This window comes from Erpetoichthys calabaricus, chromosome 16 (assembly GCF_900747795.2).
Source record: "Erpetoichthys calabaricus chromosome 16, fErpCal1.3, whole genome shotgun sequence".
Taxonomy (NCBI): Eukaryota; Metazoa; Chordata; class Cladistia; order Polypteriformes; family Polypteridae; genus Erpetoichthys; species Erpetoichthys calabaricus.
This window is the reverse complement of record NC_041409.2, coordinates 50,767,481-50,794,472: the sequence shown is the minus strand read 5'-3', so window position 1 is coordinate 50,794,472 and position 26,992 is coordinate 50,767,481. Positions and strand designations below refer to the sequence as shown.

Below are 26,992 nucleotides of genomic sequence, written 5' to 3'. Positions count from 1 at the left end.
AAGGAGCATTATCTGGAAATTCGAAAGCAAGACATTAAGACATCCGCAAGAAAGCTAATGCTTGGTAGCAGATGTTTCTCCCAACAGGACAATGATCCCAAACGTATACTTCTGAATTAGTAACACAATGGCTTGCAGACAACAATTTGACAGTATTGGAGTGTCCATCACAAAGCTCTGAACTAAATCCCACAGAAAATATGTGGACTGAACTGAAAAGATGTGTCTGAGCAAGGAGGCCATGAACCTGAGCAGTGCCACAGACTGATCGACTCCATGCCACGCCGCATTGCTGCAGTAATCCAGGCCAAAGGAGCCCCAACTAAATATTGAGTGCTGTACATGCTCATACTTTTCATGTTCATACCTTTCAGTTGGCCAACATTTCTAAAAATCCTTTTTTTGCATTGGTCTTAATTGATATTCTAATTTTCCGAGATACTGAATTTGGGACTTTCATTAGTTGTCAGTTATAATCATCAACATTAAAAGAAATAAACATTTGAAATACATCAGTCTGTGTGTAATGAATGAATCTAATATACAAGTTTCACTTTTTGAATGGAATTACTGAAATAAATCAACTTTGTCATGAAATTCTAATTTTATGACCAGCACCTGTATAAATGAAATGCTACCTATTAGTTCATCTAGCATCCAGCATTAGGAAAAGGCTTCCTCTTCTCTCACAGTAATTATAGAATGGTCAGAAATACGAAACATTTTGTAACAATTATGGCAATAAACATTTGGCTGTCACCTGAATCAACAGCTGATGTTTAAATGTCAGTGTTTTAAAGAATATCTTTTCTAGTATATTAAAAGTGGGGTAATTATTTATTGAGCCTTTATAACAACATTGCTTGGTTCTCACCTCTAAGGATTTTGTGTTATTTAAAGTAATGAGTTCTTACAGCTTTCTAACACTTGACCATTATTTACAAATGCTGTAGAAATTCAGGCTGATGAGGCATCATGGGACAGCTCATGCCTTCTATCCCGTCACTGTCCTCTTGGATGTGACCTTTTCACTGACCCTTTCAGCTCTGGTCTTACCAGGCTGGTTTCTGTTATTGTTGGGACTAAGGGCAGTAAAAAGCTTTTTTTGTGATGCTTTAAAATTTTTGTTCTGCATCATTTCGTAAATTTGTATTTTTTTTTCTGCTGAGTGCATCCATGTTTTTTATGTATATTGATTTTACAGAGGTGTGGATAATAGTGAACTGATCACTGACCATTACAATTTAACATTTATGTAAGTGTGAGGCTAGTAGTAGCATTCTCTTATAAACCATGGGACACAATCAAAAATAATAATAATAATAAAAAACACAGATTTTTTTCTGTACGTAGTACCCGTAGTCTACTCCCCATGGTTGGCAGAATGCTCATGTGTGTTTCTCTCTGTTTTGAGGCATTTGAATATACCCTGTTGAGTAAGCAACAAAAATCGCTTGACATAGACACTTAAAAATAAACAGAAGGATAGAAGCAATGGTTCAGTCTTGTGCTTTTCAATGTTCTGCTCAACTATAGCGTCTTCATTAAAAATAACACCCACAATGACAACTTCCGGTCCATTCTCTTGTTATATGGGCTTTGAGGAGCAAGGTGGCTGTCTGAAAGTTATGAAACAGTTTGTCTTAATAATGGGATACAAATGGGGGCTAGTTAAGGGTGGTGTAGCAATATTATCCTTACTCATACATTCTCTGCAGCTTGTGCACTTAAGCAGTACACAGTGGCATCAAGCATCAGAAGCCAATGTCTTATTACACAACTTCTAGTCAAAGGGCATGTCAAACATGACGACTACAGTGGCCGATCTCATCCCTGGATGATTTCAGATTATGTGACTAGAAATCAGAGTATTTTAAATGATACAACCAACTAATGAATTCCAGCACAACTTCACATTTCGAAGCATCATGAGCCTGTTTAATATGATACTGGCTTATATCTATAAAGATCCATCCATCCATTATCCAACCCGCTATATCCTAACTACAGGGTCACGGGGGTCTGCTGGAGCCAGTCCCAGCCAACACAGGGCGCAAGGCAGGAAACAAACCCCAGGCAGGGCGCCAGCCCACCGCAGTCTATAAAGATTAAAAGATAATAAAAAAATAAAAAGAAACCACTGCTCCTCATCATTGAAATGAAGTCACCCTTGATGACAATAAACGATATCCAAATCAAAACTGTTGAAGTGATGAAGTGAATAGAAGTGATGTTTGAATATTGGATAGCACTAATATCACCACTGGCTTAACGTCCATTTCCCCAGTTGACCCAGGTTATCCACTTGTGGCATCCCCATTTTGCCTTATTGGCCATCCTTTTCTTATCATGTGACCCACTTCCTTCCACACCCTGGGCTTTATCCTCTTAACCTTCATCTTGGTTCTCCTCTTCTCCCAATCATCCTCTGCCTTTCGCTTCACATAGCCAAATGACCTAAGGCGATTTCTCCTATCACCACCGTGCAGAATCTTTCACCTAATTTAGCTTTCATCATCCAGTCATGTCATGACACAATTCCAGCTGCTCATTCTTATCTCTGTTCATTCCAACTGTTGCTTCTTGTTTTGCTTTCATTGGCCATATCTTACTCCTAGACTGTTTCTCACATAAACATTACTTTTCAGTGCCAGAGAGACTACTTCAGAGCCCAGAATGAACGACCGTTCCAAGAATTTCATCCTTAAACCTATACACATCTCACCCTTACTATCATGGCTATACCTGTGCCTCAATAGAAGAACTTCTCTACTTTTTCCAAAATAGCCCCTTTCCTGGATTTGATATTCAAACCAGTGTCAGATAGCATCTAGAAATCTTGCAGCATTATAGTGATGATCTGAGTAATGCTAATATGATTGGAGACTTTTGAAAAATTCCAAGTTCAACACTGGATATGAATGAGACAGGCATGAGGCAAAGTATATTCTTAGGCTGTGCAAAATAGAAATGGATTGCAGTGAAACAAAAGATTAGAATGTGCCCACGCACCCACCCACACATCTTAGCATTAAGTTTTAAATGTGATCTCAATCATGAACATTTATTAATCATCCTCAAACAGATCTTACTCGTACATCTTTTGTTCAGGTCAAGGACTATTGCATAAAAGCCAAGTCAGTCATGAGCTGCATTCTGTTCTACCCACAACATGTTACCTTGTGTAAAAGGATGTGGATTTTTGATTTTGGTTCTGTACAGAACAAGTACAGCCTCTTAAGTTTCATTCATCTTGGTGATTTTCAGATGGCCTACATCTTGTTAACACCCAGAGTTGTCTATATCCATGAGTTCTATAACTTTAAGAGAACACTAAACATCAGAAGGAGGATTTTGAAATTGGCTCTAAACCTAACAAGTGAACTGTACTTTTTTGGTGTGATTTTGTGCTAAAAATGCAGTGCGGTAGTGATCTGTCCTCTGAAAGAAGGGATGAAGCACAATTCCCATTATCTGTGCTTTAAAAATGACAGATTCAAGTTTCTATCTCTAGTCTAACACAAGCAGAACTTGGATAGAATTAAGCTGATGGAGTACTAGGTCAGTGTCAAAGTTTTCACCTACCCCACAGGGTTTAGAGTGAGTGGACACCATGTCTGGAATAAAAGCAAAAACCAGTATAAGAGTTTGGTTCTGCACATACTGCAAATGACAGGATTAGTGTTAAGGAAGCCACTTCATGGCAGTGCCTGACAGTCTAACTACTGTATATTCTTAAGTGTTTTAGAGGAGTGGCTTTAGTTAAAGCTACATTCAGTCTAAAAGCCTAAAGAGTGTAGCAGTACTGCATTAATAGTCTGTCACTTCCAGCAGGAGTGAAGGATCTTATTACATTTCTCATGAATGTGAATTTTAAGGTTAGACTAGAGCTGGAAACTACAGCTGAGTTTTTTTTTTTTTTTTTTGTTGAAGACCTTGCAGTTGTAGAGTAAAGATGTACATAAGGCACTCAGAGGTTCATGTTAATTATTAATGCAGCACATGTCAAGATCCAGTAGTTCTAACTAGATCAGCAATTTGATTGCTCATTTTGCATTCATGTGCATTTTTGTTGTTTGAAGTCCTTGACATGACTTAATAGAGGTGTGAGTAACATGGCCAAAATTCAAATCATGTTGTAATAGAAAATTCTGAATGTTTTCATAGGTACTGGTGTAATGTGCAGTCAATCTTTGTTGTCTGTCGGGGTGGTTGGCGGGGTTTGGGGGTACGTTCCTAAAAATCCTGCTGATGTCTGTCTTGGCCCCATCCCATGGACCACAGCAGGGACGGTATACATGAATAGGCGCAGTTAGACGGTGGTTTCATGAAATCTATTACACTTTTATACTAGCAGATAAGCAAATTACAGGATTTGAATCTGTGGATAGAGTGGATTTAATGTATTTGTAATGATTTAAGATAAGCAAGGCAGAAATTTCCAGGTTAGATAGTGCTAGTCAATATGTACTCCATATAAAGTACTGCAAAACCTGCAAGTGTCAGATCAACTGTGTATGCTGGAATGTTCCATAAGTGATAACTAGGCCTTATTCTGGCATTATTCTCCTTGCCCTTAAATTAATTGTAAAACACTGAAATAAGGTGTACGCCTATTTACTAATTTTGCTTATTTGATATATAATTTTCTAGCATATCATATAGTACCCATGTTTAGACATCTGGGATCCATGTCAACTTAAAATATTTCTTTTTTGTTATTTTTTGTTTCACGTATACTTAGATCGAGGAAAAGGTCATCAGAACCACTTCCAATTGCATAATATTTCTCAGATATCATATGTGTTTGTTTCTCATCATAACTAATTGGTAATATCAATACACAATAATTATCTCTATTTACTGTATAATATAACTTAAAATAAAATTGAATAATTAAAATAAAATGAATAATAGTTATTGAAAGAATATGCGTTATACTGAATACAGTTTTTAATGTCGTGTACACTTTTATATTTCCATGATACAAAAAATTCAGATGGTTGTTGAAATAAAATACTACCTCCCAGTTGAGCAATTTTTCTCAAATTTCATATCCATTTGCTTTTTATCATTATGAATATCTGTACCAAAATTGAATCATCTATCTGTAATTATAACCATAGTTTACTTGAAAATTTGCAAAAGTATTCAGTTAAAGTATCACTTCCAGTTGCCGGAAGTGGCCCAAAAGTTGACAGGATTCTTTATTTTTTATATAAAGAAGGTGTACAAAATCTTATTGACCAGGTCAAAGTGTTTTCAAGCTATTGTGTTTACACACAGGCACACAGACAGACGTCATTTCAAAAATGGTATTTTCAGACTCCGGAAGGTCTAAAACATCAAGATTCATCTAAATATCGCAGTCAAATTTTTTCATGATTCGTATACTTTCTCTAAACTATGTATACAAGAAAGTAAAAAAGGTATTTTTGAACCAGGAGTAGTCATTTGAGGTCATATCACTCAGCCCTACATCTGCAGCCTTTAGAGGTGTGTGATAATAAAAAGGGGTATAATGCTGCCCCGTTTGTTCTTGGTGGGCAGCTGCTGATGCTGCAAGCGGTGACCCGGTTGTGGCTGAATGGAGGCCATTGAGGGTGAATGGGGTGGTGGGGGGCAGCATTGTAGTGTTCCTCGGGTGGCTGCCTGTTAAATGGGGGTGGTGGTGTGCGATTCACTACCTGCCCTTGGCCGCACCCTGTTCGCTCTTGGTGGGCTGATGCTGCAGGCAGCATACTTGTATGCAAGTGGAGGTGACTGTGTGGTGGGCAGGTGGGAAGTTCAGGTGTAAGTATTCTCCCTGCTGGATTTCTCCACATTTTACTGTTACAGCCTAAAAACATGTTGTATTTAACAGTTGAGTGAAAATGATGTCATATGTTAGGGCAAGGAATTTCTTAAGATATGTTTCCATTTATGTTAATGAAAATAAAGGACTTTAAGAACTTATTAAGACAAAGCAAGGTTTAGGAGGAATACAAATAGGAGAACTAAACTAAGCCCAAAACTTTAGCTCGCGGAGTGACATAACCGTTAACAATTTAGAACAGCTGATTGACATTATGCAGACATGTATTGTATACTTCACATGGATCACTACCAGGTGTGTTTCTCTCAATCCTTTCTAGATAATGGCAGCTGATTTTTTTTTTTTTTAACCGTGGGTAAATTTTCTAAATAAAACAGTTTCTGCGTTCATTTATTACTTTGTGATAGTACTGTGAGTAAACTTTGAAGGTGGTTTTCATGCTTTTGATCAAGGCCGATCAAAAGTTGTAGTTGTTTTTTTTCTCCTTTGCACTCTGACATATGGCCACATTTTTTTAGGAGAGATTATGTATTATCACAAAACTGATGCTTGAACAAATAATGGGTACAAATAACATCTCAAACCATAAAAGAACATAAGAAATTTGACAAATGATAGAAGACCATTTAGTGCCTTTGTCACTCGTTTGTTTAGCTAATAGCTTAGTTGCCCCAATATCTCATCCCGATACTTGTTAAAAGTTGTCAGTTTTTCAACTTCAGCTCCATGTTTTAGTTTGTTTCTGATTCTCACAATGATTCTCTCACTCATGATCTTCAAATATGTGTCTGCTTATAACTCCAAGAGCTAAAAGTAAAAGAAGTAGTGAGGCAGTCTCTTGCTGTTATGCACCTAAAATCTGGAATAGTTTACTGATAGGAAATCGCCAGGCTAATATGCTGGAACATTTTTAAAAAGTAGTTATTTTAACATGGCTTTCTCATAGCTACATTTTAGTGTATCCCTGTTAAGCTTTATGTGAGTTGAATTATCATTTTCAGCAAGGTTCCGCAATCTGTACTACTCCCTACTTTCTCTGCTGTTCTATTACTGTTTTACTGTGGTGGCCCCAACACCCGATCAAGGCACCATTCAGTCCCTACATTGGTGGCTTGAAGGCAGTACCCCACAGGACCATCATCATCAAATTCTTGCACATGAAGCCTGAAAGCCATAAGGATTGATCTTGATCATTTATGTTAGTTAGAATGTCTAATTGGGGACTAGTTGGTCTCTTGGTCTTGGAACACCTGCAGATTGTTTATTCTGTCCTCCTGGCCATCTGAACTTACTTTATTCTTTGTTACTTAGTATTGACTAATCTTATTTTTGTTTTATATAAACCTTTCTTTCTTCATCTTGTAAAGCACTTTGAGCTACACCATTTGTATGAAAATATGCTATAGAAATAAATGTTGTTGTTTGCATTAATAAGTGCGTCTTGTCCTCGGTCCTAAATGCACTTCCCTTTAATTTGCACTGTTTACCTTGAGTACATGATTCACCATTAAGTTAAATACATTTTGCGGATCTGTTTTATCATTGCCTTTGAGGATTTTGAAAAGGTAAATTATGACCCCCTGCAGTCTTCTTTGATCAGACTTTTAAGTTTAGTTCTCTGAGTCTCTCACAGTAGAACACATCCTTTAGCCATGGGATGCACCAGGTTGCTTTGTTCTGCACAGCTTCAAGTGCTGCTTTGTCTTTCTTGTACCGGGGTGATCAGAAATGCTCACAATACTCCAAATGTTGTCTCACTAGTCTGAGCGTAACGTCCCTTGCTTGATATTGGAACAGAATTTTACGATACAACCTAACATCATGTTTGCTTTTTTAATCTCTTCTGTATTTTGTTTAGATGATGAAAATGTTGTCAACATAAAGCCTTAAGTCTTTCTTAGAGGTTGTTTCTGAAGAACTGCATCTCCCATCTTGTTTTTACACTTTACATTCCTTTTGCCCACTTGTAGCAGTTTGCATTAAACTGAATTTTCCGAGTGTTATCCAGCTCGGAAGCATGTCCAGTTTGTCTTGAACTTCTTTGCTGCTTCTTTAGTGTCTGCCATTTCTCCAATTTTAGTATCATCTGCGAATTTCACAAATTGATTAACTATTCCGGATTCTTTGTCATTAAGATAAATCAGAGAGTCACAATCCTAGATCAGATTCTTGATTATGTCACTCCACTGGTGACTCCATTCATCTCTTATCTGTACTTTGTCTCCTGCTGGTTAACCACCTTGAGAACCTGTTTTACAGGTTACCTCAGATGCCTACAGCTTCTAGTTCCAAACTCTAAATATATAAAGTTTTCTGATATATCTGTTGAAAAATATGGCAATATTTTAGTTGCACTGGTAAAGCACTTTGTTAGGTTTTCTCATATTGTCTTTCCTGAAGTATTTGATGGTTACTTCCTACATTCCTACTCACAGACTTGACTCAAATGCATACATATAGTGTTTGTAATAAGGCAGATCCTTTCAGTGGATCTCACCTGTGGTTTTATCACCTTCCTGTGCACCTTACTCAAAATATTAAAAAAACTGAGCCAGAGAAGATTGATTAGAACAGTTATAGAATCAGCATAATATTTAATTGCCTATTAAACTCATCAATTTAGGTATGTCTACAAGCCTCAAGTTTTACTCTGTTGGCTATGCTCTCTCTCTCTGGGGTGGGGGTCAACTTGTTTTCGTTGTTTTTTTTTTTTCAATCCTATTATTTGTAAAAAAAAAAAAAATTGATTGATTTTTATAAATTATTACAATAAAATTATAAATAAAAAAAAAAAAAAGAATCCGCTAGAGGTGGGCGGTATGACCAAAATTCTATATCACGGTATTTTTCTAAATTCTGCCGGTTTCACGGTATTAGACGGTATTTTTTTCCCCATGCATGAGTGGATGTTAACCACATTTTCCACGTATTTTCCAAGTATTAATCCAGGTTTGCATGGCCCCATAAAGTGATAGTTTTCAAGGGGGTGGCACTAAAGAGAAGGAATCACATTGCATGAGAGATGCAGTCAAAATATAGAACCTTTTAATTGAACATATTTTGCAAAAGCTTAAACTATGATTTTGACAGCATATTTTCAACCATCCAAAGAGGCATTTAGACTTAGTAAAATATCCAGAGGTGTTTGTCAAAAGTTGGATTGCACTGAACACGTCTTAGAAAAGGAATAAATAGTAAATATTTTTTGTAAACCAACTACACTTTGTTAATGTTAACAATCTCTGCCCACTGACACGTTAAAGTGACTTTTTAAACAATTTTACCATCATTAAACTGCATAATATTTAAACTAATAAATAATAACAATAAAATACATAATAGTATTACTGATAGTTGCACCATTACTTCAAGGCTTCATGCCCAGGTGCATTACACAGTACTCACAAATTAAAATAAAATAAAACAAGTGCAACTTGGTGATGACATCTTACTAACTGTGCCATCATTTAGGCAAACTGCATTAATATGAACCTTGCTTCAAGCTAAGCTATATACATAAATAATAAAAACTGCAACTTGCATTTATAATGCTGTTTGTGGTATAGCCCTATATAGTATATTAGGGCCACTGTGAAGAGAAAAAAATATGGACACGGAAGAAAAAAACAAACTATATGTCGAGAATAAATTCGACATGTTGACTATGTCAAGATTAAAGTCGACATTTCCACTTTATTCTCATAGTTTATTTTATAATTAAAGTAGAATGTTGTAAACTAAACTTCATCCTAAAATCAATGTTTAATTTACTAGATTTTCTCAAACCCCGTCACAAGTTAATGCAGCACATCAAATACTTTGTGTTTAAGTGTTCCCCGACCCAGTTGTTAATCATTACGCTTTTTCTTTCTCCACATTACCAATCATCACATGATAAATGTCTTTGTGAAATTAAAACTAGTTATTAACTTAGCCGACGGAGTGTTCAGAACTTTAAAAAAACCTTTGTTATACATCGCAGAATGAATACAAGCAAAACATACACTAGCAAGTACAGAAACAAGTACAACTTGGCTTGCAGTATTATCCAGTAGTATAGAAACAGTATTTACACATCTGACCTTTTAAAACTAAAGTATCTCCAGGCGACGGACGTGACTCCTTTTTTTCGGCAAAAGTTCTTCTGTTCATCATGTTCTACTTTACTTTTAGATCAGTTTCGGAATGCTCTCTGTCCATTTTCATTTGGTGGTGTAGCAGTGAAAAAGAGCCCTAGTGCAACAAATCTGTGTTTAGCGGTGTAGCAGTGAAAAAGGTCCCCACTTGAACAGTTTCCCGCTGCGCCACATTCCGAACGTCATTTAGGCAATTTAAACCGGTGTTGCGGTATAAGAAAAATCCATATCATAAAAAAAATAAAAAACAGTTTTCGGTATGAACCGGTATACCGCCCAGCGCTAGAATCCGCATAATAACCACATTATCAGAAAAGCACTGTTTTGTTGCAATGATGTATCTGTAGCCTTGCTATGCATTGATTGGAGAGACTACCTTTTGAAAAAATGTTTTCTTTTTAATTACTAAATTTACTAGTTGGCTAAACTGTTCAATTATTTGATTTCTGATAACTGAATGTTGTTATTGCCTTTGGCAAATCCAGATAACATCATAATCTTACGGACAAATGCATCAATAGACTAGCTTTCCCTTTGCATCTCAAAGCCGGCACCTCTTAGACAACCATAGTTCATCAACTATGATTCAAAACAAATGAAACAGCACTAACCTTATTCTCTTCCTCTTCTCTGCTGCTGATGGATACACTGTTTTTTGATGATAGTATCGACTTTTGGTGCAGCATAGGTTCAGGGACTTAAGCCTCTTGGACTGAGCAGAGAAGGCTGCATAAAGACCAAATCGGGTTCTTCAAAATTATCAAAAGCTTTGATAAAAATGACCCAGTGGAATTCTTTCAAACTCACTTTATTAAACAAAGCCTCTTGGGGAAAATTAACCAATACTGAATCATGGCATTGAACTGAAAACTTCAACAGATTCTGAAACCTGTCTCTGGATGAAGTATTGGGACAATTTACTATTAGCTAATCACACCACTTTCGATGGATTGAATGGTTTTATATTCTTGTTCAACTCACTCTTGAAAAAGTTGTATTGGAAAAAGAATTTTCTAGGGAGCTCCTAGCAGCTGCTTATGTTTATTAGTCTTCTCTGCTGTCATCATCATCATCTTCTGTTGTTGCACCTTCTGTTTCTGCTCCATCTCATTCTCAGCAGGTGCATGTGTTGGGCAGATTAGGCACATTTTGATTAATCCAACTACAGAGCATTCATTATTTTTCTTTTTTTTTATTCTCGACGCTGTTTTTTGATTAACATTTGTCTGGATGCTGGTATTCACTTTCCTTGTGTGTCTTTGCAATTCTCTTAAAACAATCTGTCCATGATTTCAGTTGTATTGCCAGGAATTTTGTGTCACGAAGTATTTTTCTCCAAAGCCATAATGCAAGGAGTTTGGTAAAATACATTTATGAAGACAGAGTCTCCTTTCAAATTGCCTGAATTTATCAATACTGAACGAGGAGCTTAATTACTTCTTATTTCATGTTGGTGTGCAATAGAATAGAAATAGAAAAACAAAAGTGGGTTTGAAAATAGATAAATGAATGTGAATGACTGAGAGTCACTGCATGGCTTTCACAAGTGATTTAATTGTTCCTGCTAGTTAATTTATTCCTTGTGCATTTAAAATGTCTTTTTCCAAAAATAAGCTTGTATAAACTTACTTTCCTGTGATAATGATTTAATGAGTTGGCATTTGAACTTATAAAGTGTTTGTGAGTATTGGTTTTAGCCAAGTGCAGTTGGTCTTGACCAGTGCTTAAAAGTTTCATTTTCGCATATTGTTGTATTTTTGTAGGTAGGTTTAAAGTTTGGTTGAGTATCTAATGATTCATTCATCTGTCGTCACAATATAATCTTTCTTTGTTTTCCTGTGGGCCATCCTTTGATTCCTGTCTTTTCCAACAGGTACACACGGGTCAGTAATGAACAAGTTACGGCAGAGCTTTCGACGGAAGAAAGATGTCTATTTGCCAGAGTCAAGTCGCCCGCACCAGTGGCAGACTGATGAAGAGGCGGTGCGTAGTGGGAAATGTAACTTTACTGTCAAGGTAAGGTTTTGACAAAGGGTCCTATATACAAATATTGAGTATCGTTTGTATTTAAATGTTTAATGAAAACTTTGTATTAGCTGTAGCTTTTAAACCTAAAATTGAGGCACCTGTAATAAGTTAGTTTAATTGAATATTTATTGCCAGACTCTTATTGTAAACTGGTGTTTTTTTGTAGTTATGTAAATCTGTATATAGGGCTTCTTCATGTGTGCGAGTCACATTGCATGTATTCTTTCTTTCTTAATGTCGCACTATATAAATGTAAACATCAGTTGTTTGAGTTTTTGTAATATGGGATGCCCCACTCATCTCTGTGGTTGGAGCAGAGCATTGTGGAAGTACTTTTCTCCTTCCTTATTTTTGAGGACTGCCTATATTAAGTTGCATCTACTTTTGCATTTAGATGCATTATAAATTACTGCTGTTAATTGCCTCTATAGATCATTCCTCATATAGATCAGACAAATTTAGAGTTAAATGTTTTAAGTACCTGAAGCCCATTTTATTATTTTATGAGAAGAAATAAAATATAGAAAGCGTTGGCTCTGAGAGTAAATATTTTGTGGGAGGTCCATGGACCTGCCATGTGGAAGTTAAGATGAGGAGGAGGTCAAGTGGTACCTTTGGAGTGAGAAGTGATTTTCAGTAATCAGTAATAAATTTAAGGTAAAAGCAGTATATTAGCAGAGAGTCTCCTTACAGGAAGTTTTAGCTTTTTAAACGAGTACAAGTTGGTTTTGCCCTTCATTTTTAGCAACTGCCAAGGTCTGCTATGGATCCTGTAGCACTCCTATAATATTGTGAGAAATCGTACCTGTAGGTATTGCAGGTTTTTGGAAAAAAAAAGCATAAATCTGGTGTGTGTCTTAATAAGAATGGGCTACCAAGAGCAATATTGCACATATGTGTTAATGCAAATCTCATACCTTGCTGGAATTAATAATGCATATGATTACTGTATGGTTGTATTTGCTTGCATTTTAGAAGAGCTGACGCCTCTGTCTTTAGTGATGCATTATACCTTGAATAAAGAATTTGTGCCCCCATTAAGAATGGATTAGGTGCTAAGCCTCCAGCTTTATTTATATATATATATATATATATATATATATATATATATATATATATATATATATATATACATATACATATACACAGTAATCCCTCCTCCATCGCGGGGGTTGCGTTCCAGAGCCATCCGCGAAGTAGAAACCATATGTTTATATGGTTATTTTTATATTGTCATGCTTGGGTCACAGATTGGGCGCAGAAACACAGGAGGTTGTAGAGAGACAGGAACGTTATTCAAACACTGCAAACAAACATTTGTCTCTTTTTCAAAAGTTTAAACTGTGCTCCATGACAAGACAGAGATGACAGTTCTGTCTCACAATTAAAAGAATGCAAACATATCTTCCGGGTGGGATATAAAAAGGGCCAGCCACCACCACTCAGAGAGCCAGAGAGTTGGGAGGAAGGAGGACGAAGCTTGTGGTGGAGTGGTGGGAGAGAAGAAGTCTGGTTTTGGACTTGTTTGTATGCACTTCAGTGCGATTACTCTTCATTGCAACTTTGCAGCCAAGGATTTTGAGATTACACGGGTGGCTGCCCCAAACCTTTATCGGAGTATGTCTTATTCTTTCACTATATATATATATATATATATATATATATATATATCTATATATATATATATACACACATATACACATATATACGTGTGTGTGTGTGTATATATATATATATATATATATATATATATATGTAATATATATATGTACATGTATATAATGTATATATGTATATGTATATATATGTGTATATATATGTACAGTTCGGTCCATAAATATTTGGACAGACAACTTTTTTCTAATTTTGGTTCTGTACATTACCACAATGAATTTTAAATGAAACAACTCAGATGCAGATGAAGTGCAGACTTTCAGCTTTAATTCAGTGGGGTGAACAAAACGATTGCATAAAAATGTGAGGCAACTAAAGCATTTTTTGAACACAATCCCTTCATTTCAGGGTCTCAAAAGTAATTGGACAATTGACTCAAAGGCTATTTCATGGGCAGGTGTGGGCAAGTCCGTCGTTATGTCATTATCAATTAAGCAGATAAAAGGCCTGGAGTTGATTTGAGGTGTGGTGCTTGCATGTTGAAGATTTTGCTGTGAACAGACAACATGTGGTCAAAGGAGTTCTCCATGCAGGTGAAAGAAGCTATCCTTAAGCTGCGAAAACAGGAAAAACCCATCTGAGAAATTGCTACAATATGACGAGTGGCAAAATCTACAGTTTGGTACATCCTGAGAAAGAAAGCAAGCACTGGTGAACCCAGCAACGCAAAAAGACCTGGACGTCCACGGAAGACAACAGTGGTTGATGACCGCAGAATCATTTCCATGGTGAAGAGAAACCCCTTCACAACAGCCAACCAAGTGAACAACACTCTCCAGGAGGTAGGCGTATCGATATCCAAGTCTACCATAAAGAGAAGACTGCATGAAAGTAAATACAGAGGGTGCACTGCAAGGTGCAAGACACTCATAAGCCTCAAGAATAGAAAGGCTAGATTGGACTTTGCTAAAGAACTTCTAAAAAAACCAGCACAGTTCTGGAAAAACATCCTTTGGACAGATGAAACCAAGATCAACCTCTAACAGAATGATGGCAAGAAAAAAGTTTGGAGAAGATGTGGAACAGCTCATTATCCAAAGCATACCACATCATCTGTAAAACACGGTGGAGGCAATGTGATGGCTTGGGCGTGCATGGCTGCCAGTGGCACTGGGACACTAGTGTTTATTGATGATGTGACACAGGACAGAAGCAGTCAAATGAATTCTGAGATGTTCAGAGACATACTGTCTGCTCAAATCCAGCTCAATGCAGTGAAATTGATTGGGCAGCATTTCATGATACAGATGGACAGTGACCAAAAACATACAGCCAAAGCAACCCAGGAGTTTATTAAAGCAAAGAAGTGGAAAATTCTTGAATGGCCAAGTCAGTCACCTGTTCTTAACCCAATTGAACATGCATTTCACTTGTTGAAGACTAAACTTCGAACAGAAAGGCCCACAAACAAACAGCAACTGAAAGCTGCTGCAGTAAAGGAGGAAACCCAGCATCTGGTGATGTCCATGAGTTCAAGACTTCAGGCTGTCATTGCCAGCAAAGGGTTTTCAACCTAGTATTAGAAATGAACATTTTATTTCCAGTTATTTAATTTGTCCAATTACTTTTGAGCCCTTGAAATGAAGGGATTGTGTTAAAAAAATGCTTTAGTTGCCTCACATTTTTATGCAATCGTTTTGTTCACTCCACTGAATTAAAGCTGAAAGTCTGCACTTTAACTGCCTCTGAGTTGTTTCATTTAAAATTCATTGTGGTAATGTACAGAACCAAAATTAGAAAAAAGTTGTCTGTGTCCAAAAATTTATGGACCCAACTGTATATGTATTGTTTTGTCTTGGTTGAGTAATATATATTGCTCTACTTTCCCCAATTGTATTATTAATATGTAGCCTTAGAATGCCTAATCTCACAGACTTACCACTGTTTATAAGGTATCTATCTATACTAATAAAAGGCAAAGACCTCACTGACTGACTGACTCACTCACTCATCACTAATTCTCCAACTTCCCGTGTAGGTGGAAGGCTGAAATTTGGCAGGCTCATTCCTTACAGCTTACTTACAAAAGTTAGGCAGGTTTCATTTCGAAATTCTACGCGTAACGGTCATAACTGGAACCTACTTTCGTATACTGTATACGGCCATAGCGGGCAGCACGGTCGCCGTGTGAGGCGGTTGCGTCTTGCATCATCACGCCTCCCTGCGGCTGCTGCGGAAATCACCACGCCTCCCACGTAATTGACTGCCTGCCCATATAAAGCCGTTCTTCGCTGCGGTGTGTGAATTCCTTTCTTTGCTTTGCCAAGGAGGCATTCTTTTCAAAGCTTATCCACAGTTTTATAAACGAACGAGATATAAGGCCGTGCTTTTTCCTTGCTTCGCCAAGGAAGGTAAGGCGCTCCGCAGTTTTTTTGTGAAGCAGTCTTTACACATCTTCTTCGCTGTGTTATAAACGAACACCATATAAGGCACATTTCATCCACGGGTTCTCCGCTGTTTTATTGTTCATTTGTTAAGATTGTTATAGTTATTGTGTAGATATTTTACACTTAGTTTACTGTTCACGTACCCATTTCCTTTATTTAATCTGCGGCTTCTCTGCTGTTGTTTTGTTCGTTTATATATTTGAATCCCTTTCTTTGCCTGACTGCCTGCCCATATAAGGCGCTCCGCAGTTTATAAGGCACATTTAATCCACGGGTTCTCCGCTGTTTTATTGTTCATTTGTTAAGATTGTTATAGTTATTGTGTACATATTTTACACTTAGTTTACTGTTCAGGTACCCATTTCCTTTATTTAATCCGCAGCTTCTCTGCTGTTGTTTTCTTCGTTTATATACCGTATTTGTCGCACCATAAGACGCACTTTTTTTTCCCAAAAGAAGGTTGGAAATGTCTGTGCGTCTTATGGAGCGAATATTGCGTCACAGACCATGATGTGTAGTACCTGACAAAAGTCGACATCCAGGGGTAGAGAGCGACAAAACTCACTGTTACGTTACAGGCATTCCCTCTGTGCTTGGAGGAATGTTAGACTCATTGACTCGGCATCTAATCCTTGCTAGTGCGTGAGTTGCGAAATGTAAACAAATATAAACAAAGGCAAGATAGCATCTACATCTCATGAGGGAGCGAAGCAAGTGCAGAAAACAAAATACTCAGCAGAGGATGTTTTGCGCATTATCACTGAGTCGGACTCTGGACTCGACAGATTACCAGCCGCTAGACTACTTCAGGCTGTTCTTTCCTGAAGCTGCCTTTCAGCTACTGTCAGATGAGACAAACAGGTATGCAGAGCAATTTTTTGAATCGAGGGCTGTGCTTGCACCGCATTCTCGTTTTTCAAACTGGAAACCCACAACAAAACACGAGATGAAGGGCTTTGTGGCATTACAAATATAGATGGGACTAGACTGGTGATATAACTTCAGGGAGCATTGGTCCAAACATGCTTTGTCCCCTGGTGGCTTTGGACAGGTTATGCCGAGTGATGATAGGTACGTGCTCCTGCAAAGTGATTGTGAGGAACTGAGCTTAATAAATTCTGACACTAGCGATGAGGAGTTCTTGGGGTTTCCATAAAACTAGAAGAGTGCTTGAACCTTAAAGTCTCTCCTTATTTGTTAATGACAGTGATGATGTTTCTTAATACCGCTGTTGAATTTACATGGTTGAAATATTATTCTGCTATATTTTATTAAACATAGTAGTGCACCATTTGGTTCAGAATATTTTTTTTCTTGTTTTCCTCCTCTAAACCTAGGTGCGTCTAATAGTCAGGTGCGTCTTATGGTGCAAAAAATACGGTATTTGAATCCCTTTCTTTGCCTGACTGCCTGCCCATATAAGGTGCTCCGCAGTTTATAAGGCACATTTAATCCACGGGTTCTCCGCTGTTTTATTGTTCATTTGTTAAGATTGTTATAGTTATTGTGTAGATATTTTACACTTACTTTACTGTTCAGGTACCCATTTCCTTTATTTAATCCGCGACTTCTCTGCTGTTGATCAAGTACCCATTCCCTTTATTCTTCCAACTCTACCCCTATTAAAATGTCTATCGAGGTGATCACCATCAATCAAAGAACTATCACTTACCGAGTGGTGTCTATGCCCGGAGATGGCGCCTGCCTTTTCCATTCTCTGTGTTACATATTGCACGGACATATCAGGCTCACTTTTGATATCCGCAGGGACATTGTGTCTTATGTATTAAATGACTGGGACAGGTTCAAAATGTGGACTGATGATGGTACAGGAGATAATTATACTACACAGGAGCACTATAAGACTGAAATGCTTAAGCCCTTCACCTATGGTTCTGCATGTGAGTTGATGGCTGCCGCTGAATTGTTTGGTTGTCGCTTTCAAGTGTACCGAAATGGCCAAATATTTTACACCTTTAGAGAACCGTCAATGCCTCTTAAAAATCTTAGATTCACAGGTGAAGATTTGAGTAGTGGACACTTTGATGTTTATGAATATTACAACTCTCAAAAGATGGATGCGAAGTTATTGATGAAGCCAGTTTGTATGCTTATATCGATTGACACATACCGAATGTCAGTTCAACACAAATCCATCTTGAGCCGATTATGACAGCAGCAATCCAAGCTGTGAGAACACAGTAAAAAGGAGGCGTATCAGACGTCGTGGTAGATTTTCTGATGCAGCTAGACGGAAGCAACTTCGTGCAGCTGCCGCCAAATACTCCCAGAAAAATCCACAAGTTAATAAGCACGCTGTGGCTAAATACTCAGAAGCACATCCACAAGTTAATAGGGACGCTGTGGCTAAATACTCGCAAGCACATCCACAAGTTCATAGGGACGCTGTGGCTAAATACTCGCAAGCACATCCACAAGTTCATAGGGATGCTGTCGCTAAATACTCGCAAGCACATCCACAAGTTCATAGGGACGCTGTCGCTAAATACTCGCAAGCGAATCCACAACTTCATAGGGACGCTGTCGCTAAATACTTGCAAGCGAATCCACAAGTTCATAGGGACGCGGTCGCTAAATACACTGAGGCGAATCCACAAGTTAATAGAGCTTCTGTTTCTAGATACGATCCTAATAATGAAAAGCGGCTCATACGAAAACAACAGGTTTGGCTCAAAAAAGCCAGTTGTGGATTTGCGTACGACCCAAACATACATTATGAGTCTGACAAAACAGTACACATTGGATCCATAGATGTTCACTGTGACTATTGTCAAGCTCAGAAGTGGAAATGCGAGTCTCCTGGTTTGTGCTGTAACGGTGGTAAAGTCTCTCTCACTCCTTTACGTAAGCTTCCTGACCTTCTTGAGGGCCTGTTAAATGGCGAACATCCTCAAAGTGAGCATTTCTTGAACAATATTCGAAAGTACAACAGCGCATTTCAAATGACGTCATCCATATTACTAACCGAGAATGCTAAACCGGATGATGGACGCAGGCACATCCGGCCATGGGCCGTAGCTGCAAAAAGACGTACTACGCAGGCGCAAAAAGAGTCCGCGAGAGTCAGCTGAGGAGCCGAGAAAGGCGAACAAAAGAGGGCGAGAGAGGCGGATGAGGGGCCGCGAGAGGCGCAGGCGCAAAAAGAGTCCGCGAGAGTCGGAGAAAGGCGGAGAAAAGAGGGCGACAAAGGCGGATGAGGGGCCGCGAGTGGCGGACAAGACCACAGAAAAAAGGAGTGAGCACATACAAAAAGGAGAAATGAGGCGCAAAGTCAAACGCAGGAAAAGCACGAAACACATTGCACACGAAACTAGACCCGAAAAAAAAAAAAAAAAAGAGGCTCGCGCACAACAGCAAGGCACCACCCCCCCCTACAGGCACCGGACGGGACACACACCAAGAGGGGGATTCAACAAGCCCATGGAACACAAAAAAAAGAACACAAAACCACCCCACAGACCCTACAAGCGAAGGACGGGACACACACAAAGAGGGGGATTCAACAAGACACAGGAACACAAAAAGAAAGAAGACGCTCGCGCAACAACAATCCTCAACAATCCCCCCCACACCCACATCCATAAGAAGTCACACCCAAAGCCACATATTCTAAAGTGAACGTCAGCACCTTCACACTAGACAGCATAGGTGTCAGCATTGGTGGATCTCCTTACAATAAAGCACTATTAACCGTTCAACTGCAGAAAAGGAAACATACTAACAGTGACTGCGAACCTCCTTATTACTTATCCATATTTCGGATGCTGAGAAAGAAACAAGTCATGAATACACGGTCACGGGTACAAAACGAAAAGGAAAGGATAACAGGAACAAACACACGAACACGAAAGAAACAACAAAATAGACGGCTATGCAGCATAGGTGGATCTCATTACAATAAGGCACTATTAACCGTTCAACCGCAGAAAAGTCTCCATATTAACAGTGAGTGCAATACTCCTTATTACTTATCCATATTTCTAAAAGAAAAAATGTCTCGACTCCAAAAACGCAAAGCTCAACTAAAGCTTCTAACTAACGATGTACCTAAAAGTAAAAACTTTATGAACTGCGTTAGATCCTACAATAGTTCATTTGCTTTTAGTAAATATCAGGCCACCAAAAGGCAATGGCCCATACTGCTTTCCCATATGTGCACAAATACTGCATCGCATTGGAACAGTGCACCCTGAAACAAATCAACAACGCAAATATGCACAAATCTACATCCTGGATCCACATGACGCAAACTATCAATCAAAGTGCTGCATCGCAACAGGCACGGATTCAAAACGAAACACCTCCCGTCTCAGACATACGTTAACGGGAGCGAAGGCTACAACGGGCGTCTCACACAGCACAGGCAAATCGATTACAGCTCCAAAACAACACGTCCCAAATACTACATATGCAACAACGCGCCTCTCAAACGGCACAAGCAAAACATACACCGGGAAAATTCATTCGGATTAATGAATGTCATTTGCAATCATTGTCATTCAGTTCACTTCCCTGAAGAAACAACTGGCAATACAAGTAATACATTTAGACGTTGTTGTCAAAAGGGTCAAATTAGACTGCCTTCTTTACATTCATATACTGAATATCTACAGAAGATTCTAACTGACGATGTACCTGAAAGTGAAATCTTTATCAACTGCATTAAATCCTACAAATCGGTATCCACTATGAACATTAACGGTGGCACTGCACGTGACATCCGTCTTCAAAAAATGTTGTTTATTGATGAATGTACAATGGCATGAAGTCACTTACTCAACACCATTCATAAACTTCTACAAACGTTTATGAATAATAATATTCGATTTGGAGGAAAGGTACTTTTATTAGGAGGAGATTTTAAACAGTGATTAGCTATTCTTCCAGATGCCATGCACTCAGCTATTGTTCAGTGCACCTTAAAATACGCAGACAATTGGCATTGCTTTCAAAAGATACAGTTAGTAAAAAAGATACGATGTCCAGAACCAGATCATAACAATTGCTTATTACAACTGAGAGATGGTACACTCACCAATACAGATGGACTTCAGCCACATATTATTACAATTCCTCAAGCCTTTATCTGCGACGACTTAGTTACAGAGAGATTTGGAACAGCAATCTCATTAGACCAAATGCCCCTTTTAACACAACGCACTATATTATGTCCAAAAAATATTAATGTGGAAAACATAAATACCCAAGTCATTCCATTACTTCCTGGAGAGACACAACTCTTTCTAAGCTCTGACAAAGTTGACTCTGATCACGATAATGACCATCTTCATTGACCTTACAAGTTCTGACCTGGAATTACCTTTTACACTTAAACGGCGTGTACAAAGAAATTTTCCAATAAACCTTTACACTGTGCCTTACACTTTATTGTTTGCTTTCTATTTGCATCATCTACACCGTCACACTATTCTATATCTCATTCATACATCACGCTCTTTGTCATTCCCAACACCAGGGGTTGGCGAGCGAAGCGAGCAGGGGGCGGAGCCCCCTAGTTTGGTGCTAACCAAATCGTTGAGAGAAATTTTATGCCTTCATTTAAAGTTCAGGGACAAGTGTATCACTTGATTGGCAGTCTTTTACCTATGCCGAGTGAGGAACACAGATGTTTGCAAATTTATTTCGTCGGGAACGATGAAAAGGAAGCACAAATCCGCTGCGCTAATTTTTCTGGACTTAACACACCCCTGGTAAAGCAATTACAAAAAATGCTCCATGACTGTAACACTTACATCCAGGACTTCCACTCAACAATGGACAGTATTTCAGATGATGACAAAGACTTCAAAGTTGTCATTCACGCAGACAAAAAACCATTACATGCACACAAAGGCAGATTTAATAAACCCACAGTTCATCAAATTGGTGTTGTCATCGTTGGGCAAACGTTCAACAATAGAGATATTGTCTTGAAAACCAGAAACAATAAACTACAATGCATTAAGGAAACCCACAGATCCTATGATGCACTTCAGTATCCTCTCATGTTCTGCTATGGTGAAGACGGCTATTCTGTGTCTATACCTCAAGTTCATGCTACCAGTAAGTTACCTATGAACAAAACCGTCTCTGCAGCAAACTTCTATTCATACCGGCTTATGATCAGACAACATCATGATAATACTATCCTTTTCTTCCGAACTTTATTAAATCAGTTTTTAGTTGATATGTACGCAAAAATTGAATCCGAAAGACTAAATCAGAAAAAACTACGAGCTGAAAATTACGTTCACTTAAAAGATGCTATTGACAAAAACGACACTGATTTAATAGAACTTGGTCAAGCTGTGATACAGTAATCCCTCGCTATATCGCGCTTCGCCTTTCGCGGCTTCACTCTATCGTGGATTTTATATGTAAGCATATTTAAATATATATCGCAGATTTTTTGCTGGTTCGCGGATTTCTGAGGACAATGAGTCTTTTAATTTCTGGTACATGCTTCCTCAGTTGGTTTGCCCAGTTGATTTCATACAAGGGATGCTATTGGCAGATGGCTGAGAAGCTACCCAACTTACTTTCTCTCTCTCTCTCTCTCTCTCTCTCGCGCTGACTTTCTCAGATCCTGACGTAGGGGGTGTGAGCAGGAGGGCTGTTTGCACACCTAGACGATACGGACGCTCGTCTAAAAATGCTGAAAGATTATCTTCACGTTGCTACCTTCTGTGTGCAGCTGCTTCCTGAAGCGACATGCTGCACGGTGCTTCACATACTTAAAAGCTCAAAGGGCACGTATTGATTTTTGACTTTGTTTTTCTCTCTCTCTCTCTCTCTCTCTCCCTGCTCCTGACGGAGGGGGTGTGAGCTGCCGCCTTCAACAGCTTTGTACCGGCGGTTGATCGCATACTTAAAAGATAAACAGCCCTATTGATTTGTTTGCTTTCCTCTCTGTTTCCTTTGAAGAGGAAGATATGTTTGCATTCTTTTAATTGTGAGACAGAACTGTCATCTCTGTCTTGCCATGGAGCACAGTTTAAACTTTTGAAAAAGAGACAAATGTTTGTTTGCAGTGTTTGAATAATGTTCCTGTCTCTCTACAACCTCCTGTGTTTCTGCGCAAATCTGTGACCCAAGCATGAAAATATAAAAATAACCATATAAACATATGGTTTCTATTTCGCGGATTTTCTTATTTCGCGGGTGGCTCTGGAACGCAACCCCCGCGATGGAGGAGGGATTACTGTATTACCATCTTCCTTCACTGGAGGACCTCGCTATATGCACGAGCGTACACAAGACGCAATGACATACGTACGTCATTATGGCCGCCCTGACTTATTCATCACATTTACTTGCAATCCTAAATGGCCTGACATCACTGAAATTCTCCTTCCACGTTAAAAACCTCACAATCGCCACGACCTTATCAGTCGTGTACTTCATCTCAAGATTCGCAAAATGATAGACTTGCTCACGAAGAGTAACATTTTCGGCTGTACAAATTGCTACATGTACACCATAGAGTGGCAAAAGTGAGATATTCCCCATGCAAACATTCTATTGTGGCTAAAGGATAGGATTCAACCAGCTCTCATCGATCAAGTCATCCATGTGGAAATTCCTGATCCACAGACTGACCCTGCCCTACACAAAATAGTAAAATCCACCATGATTCACGGCCCATGTGGACCTCATAATATCAACTCAACGTGCATGATCAACAGAGTATGCACTAAGAAGTACCCGCGTCCGTTCATCTCAGAAACTTAGACCGGAGAAGATGGTTACCCTCAGTACCGCCGGCACGCACCTGCTGATGGAGGTCATACAATTAACATCAAAGGAGTAGATATCGACAACAGATGGGTGGCCCCTTATATTCCTGTGCTGTCCCGCTTCTTCAATGCTCACATCAATGTCGAATTTTGCAGTTCAGTAAAATCAATCAAATACATCTGCAAGTATGTTAACAAAGGAAGTGACCAGGCAGTATTTACAATACAAAATCAAAATGACGAAGTATCTCGATAAGAAACTGGTCGTTACATTAGTAGCTCTGAAGCAGCCTGGCGCATTTTCTGTTTTCCGATTCATGAACGTTTCCCTCCGGCCGTTCATCTTGCTGTGCATCTTGAGAACGGACAAAAAATTTATTTCACAGAAGGCAACGTTGCCGATAAAATACACAATCCACCACAAACCATCCTTTTAGCGTTCTTTGACCTTTGCAAACACGATGATTTTGCAAAACAACTTCATTATAATGAAATTCCATCATATTATGTGTGGGCAAACAACATGTTTTGTCGAAGGAAACAGGGCAACCCTGATGATGTCCTACATCCGACCTATAAATCAGCCTGCAGGGCACTCGGTTTATTACATGACGATATCAACTGGGATGAGACTCTACAGGAAGCTGCTCTATCTCGCTCACCTCAAAAGATCCGTGAACTGTTTGCTGTTATGTTGGTGTTCTGTCAAATGGAAAACCCCTTAAACCTATGGGAAAAACATAACCACAGCATAGCAGAAGATATTAGGAGACAGACTGAAAGAGATCATATTCGAACAGAAGTCCACCAGTGGTTAAATTTGATCTATAACAACTGTCTACAGTTGCTTGAAAACTACGTAATTGGTATTGGAGGTCAATCTCTTCATCATTACGGTTTGCCTTCACCTTTAACAGAACTGGCACAACTTACGTCAAATCCTGAGTACTTGAAAGAGACATCTTACAACGAGCGGTTGCTAAATAGTGACCAAAAGTCAGTTTATGAGCAAATCGTGAGCAGCATTACGTCAGCCACTGGCACAGTGTTTTTCCTTGATGCTTCAGGAGGAACTGGTAAGACATTCCTAATAAACCTTCTCCTTGCAAAAATCCGAGCAAAACGTAACATTGCCATAGCTGTGGCTTCTTCTGGCATTGCTGCAACTCTTCTAGAGGGTGGCAGAACTGCTCATTCAGCTTTCAAGCTGCCTCTGAACCTCAACCATACTGAATCCCCCATGTGTAACATATCAAAGCAAAGCAACATGGCTGAAGTGCTGTGACATTGTCAGCTTATTGTCTGGGATGAATGCACTATGGCACACAGAGCAGGTATTGAAGCTTTAGACAGGACCCTCCAAGACATCCGAAACACCAACAAACTTATGGGAGGCTTGACAGTGTTACTGGCTGGAGACTTCCGCCAAACCCTACCAGTCGTGCCCAGAGGAACACGCGCTGATGAGAAGCTGGCTCTTGGGACGTGGAATGTCACCTCTCTGAAGGGGAAGGAGCCTGAGCTAGTGCGCGAAGTTGAGAGGTTCCGGCTAGATATAGTCGGACTCACCTCGACGCACAGCTTGGACTCTGGAACCAATCTCCTTGAGAGGGGCTGGACTCTCTACCACTCTGGAGTTGCCCCCGGTGAGAGGCACCGAGCGGGTGTGGGTATACTTATTGCCCCCCGACTTGGAGCCTGTACATTGGGGTTTACCCCGGTGGACGAGAGGGTAGCCTCCCTTCGCCTTCGGGTGGGGGGATGGGTCCTGACTGTTGTTTGTGCGTATGCACCGAACGGCAGTTCAGAGTACCCACCCTTTTTGGAGTCCCTGGATGGGGTGCTAGATGGCATACCTTCTGGGGACTCCCTCGTTCTGCTGGGAGACTTCAATGCTCACGTGGGCAATGACAGTGAGACCTGGAAGGGCGTGATTGGGAGGAATGGCCCCCCCGATCTGAACCCGAGCGGTGTTTTGTTATTGGACTTCTGTGCTCGTCACGGATTGTCCATAACGAACACCATGTTCAAGCATAGGGGTGTTCATATGTACACTTGGCACCAGGACACCCTAGGCCTCAGTTCGATGATCGACTTTGTGGTCGTGTCGTCGGACTTGCGGCCACATGTCTTGGACACTCGGGTGAAGAGAGGGGCGAAGCTGTCAACTGATCACCACCTGGTGGTGAGTTGGCTTCGATGGTGGGGGAGGATGCCGGTCAGGCGTGGTAGGCCCAAACGTGTTGTGAGGGTCTGCTGGGAACGTCTGGCAGAGCCCCCTGTCAGAAGTAGCTTCAACTCCCACCTCCGGCAGAACTTCGACCACATCCCGAGGGAGGTGGGGGACATTGAGTCCGAATGGGCCATGTTCCGTGCCTCTATTGTTGAGGCAGCTGACCGGAGCTGTGGCCGTAAGGTGGTCGGTGCCTGTCGTGGCGGCAATCCCCGAACCCGTTGGTGGACACCGGCGGTGAAGGATGCTGTCAAGCTGAAGAAGGAGTCCTACAGGACCCTTTTGTCCTGTGGGACCCTGGAGGCAGCTGATAGGTACCGGCAGGCCAAGCGGAATGCGGCTTTGGTGGTTGCTGAGGCAAAAACTCGGGCGTGGGAGGAGTTTGGGGAGGCCATGGAGAACGACTTTCGGACGGCTTCGAAGAGATTCTGGTCCACCATCCGGCGTCTCAGGAAGGGGAAGCAGTGCAGTGTCAACACTGTATATGGTGGGGATGGTGCGCTGCTGACCTTGACTCGGGACGTTGTGGGTTGGTGGGGGGAGTACTTCGAAGACCTCCTCAATCCCATTAACATGCCTTCCAATGAGGAAGCAGAGCCTGGGGACTCAGAGGTGGGCTCCCCCATCTCTGGGACTGAGGTCACCGAGGTGGTCAAAAAACTCCTTGGTGGCAGGGCCCCGGGGGTGGATGAGATACGCCCGGAGTTCCTCAAGGCTCTGGATGTTGTAGGACTGTCTTGGTTGACACGCCTCTGCATCATCACATGGACATCAGGGACAGTGCCTCTGGATTGGCAGACCGGGGTGGTAGTCCCCCTCTTTAAGAAGGGGGATCGGAGGGTGTGTTCCAACTACAGAGGGATCACACTCCTCAGCCTCCCTGGAAAAGTCTATTCAGGGGTCCTGGAGAGGAGGGTCCGTCGGATAGTCGAGCCTCGGATTCAGGAGGAACAGTGTGGTTT

At 40.1% G+C, this 26,992-nt stretch overlaps 1 protein-coding gene across 2 annotated transcripts in view; it reads left to right on the top strand.

The window, feature by feature from the left end:
* The window catches only part of numb (NUMB endocytic adaptor protein), a 260,447-nt gene that overhangs the window by 125,655 nt on the left and 107,800 nt on the right, over positions 1-26,992 (top strand). For both annotated transcript variants that reach the window (XM_028822133.2, XM_028822132.2), the window contains exon 2: positions 11,825-11,967. In XM_028822133.2, coding sequence (XP_028677966.1) covers positions 11,842-11,967 — 126 coding nt within the window. In that variant the 5' untranslated portion in view covers positions 11,825-11,841. The remainder of the gene's footprint in view (positions 1-11,824; positions 11,968-26,992) is intronic.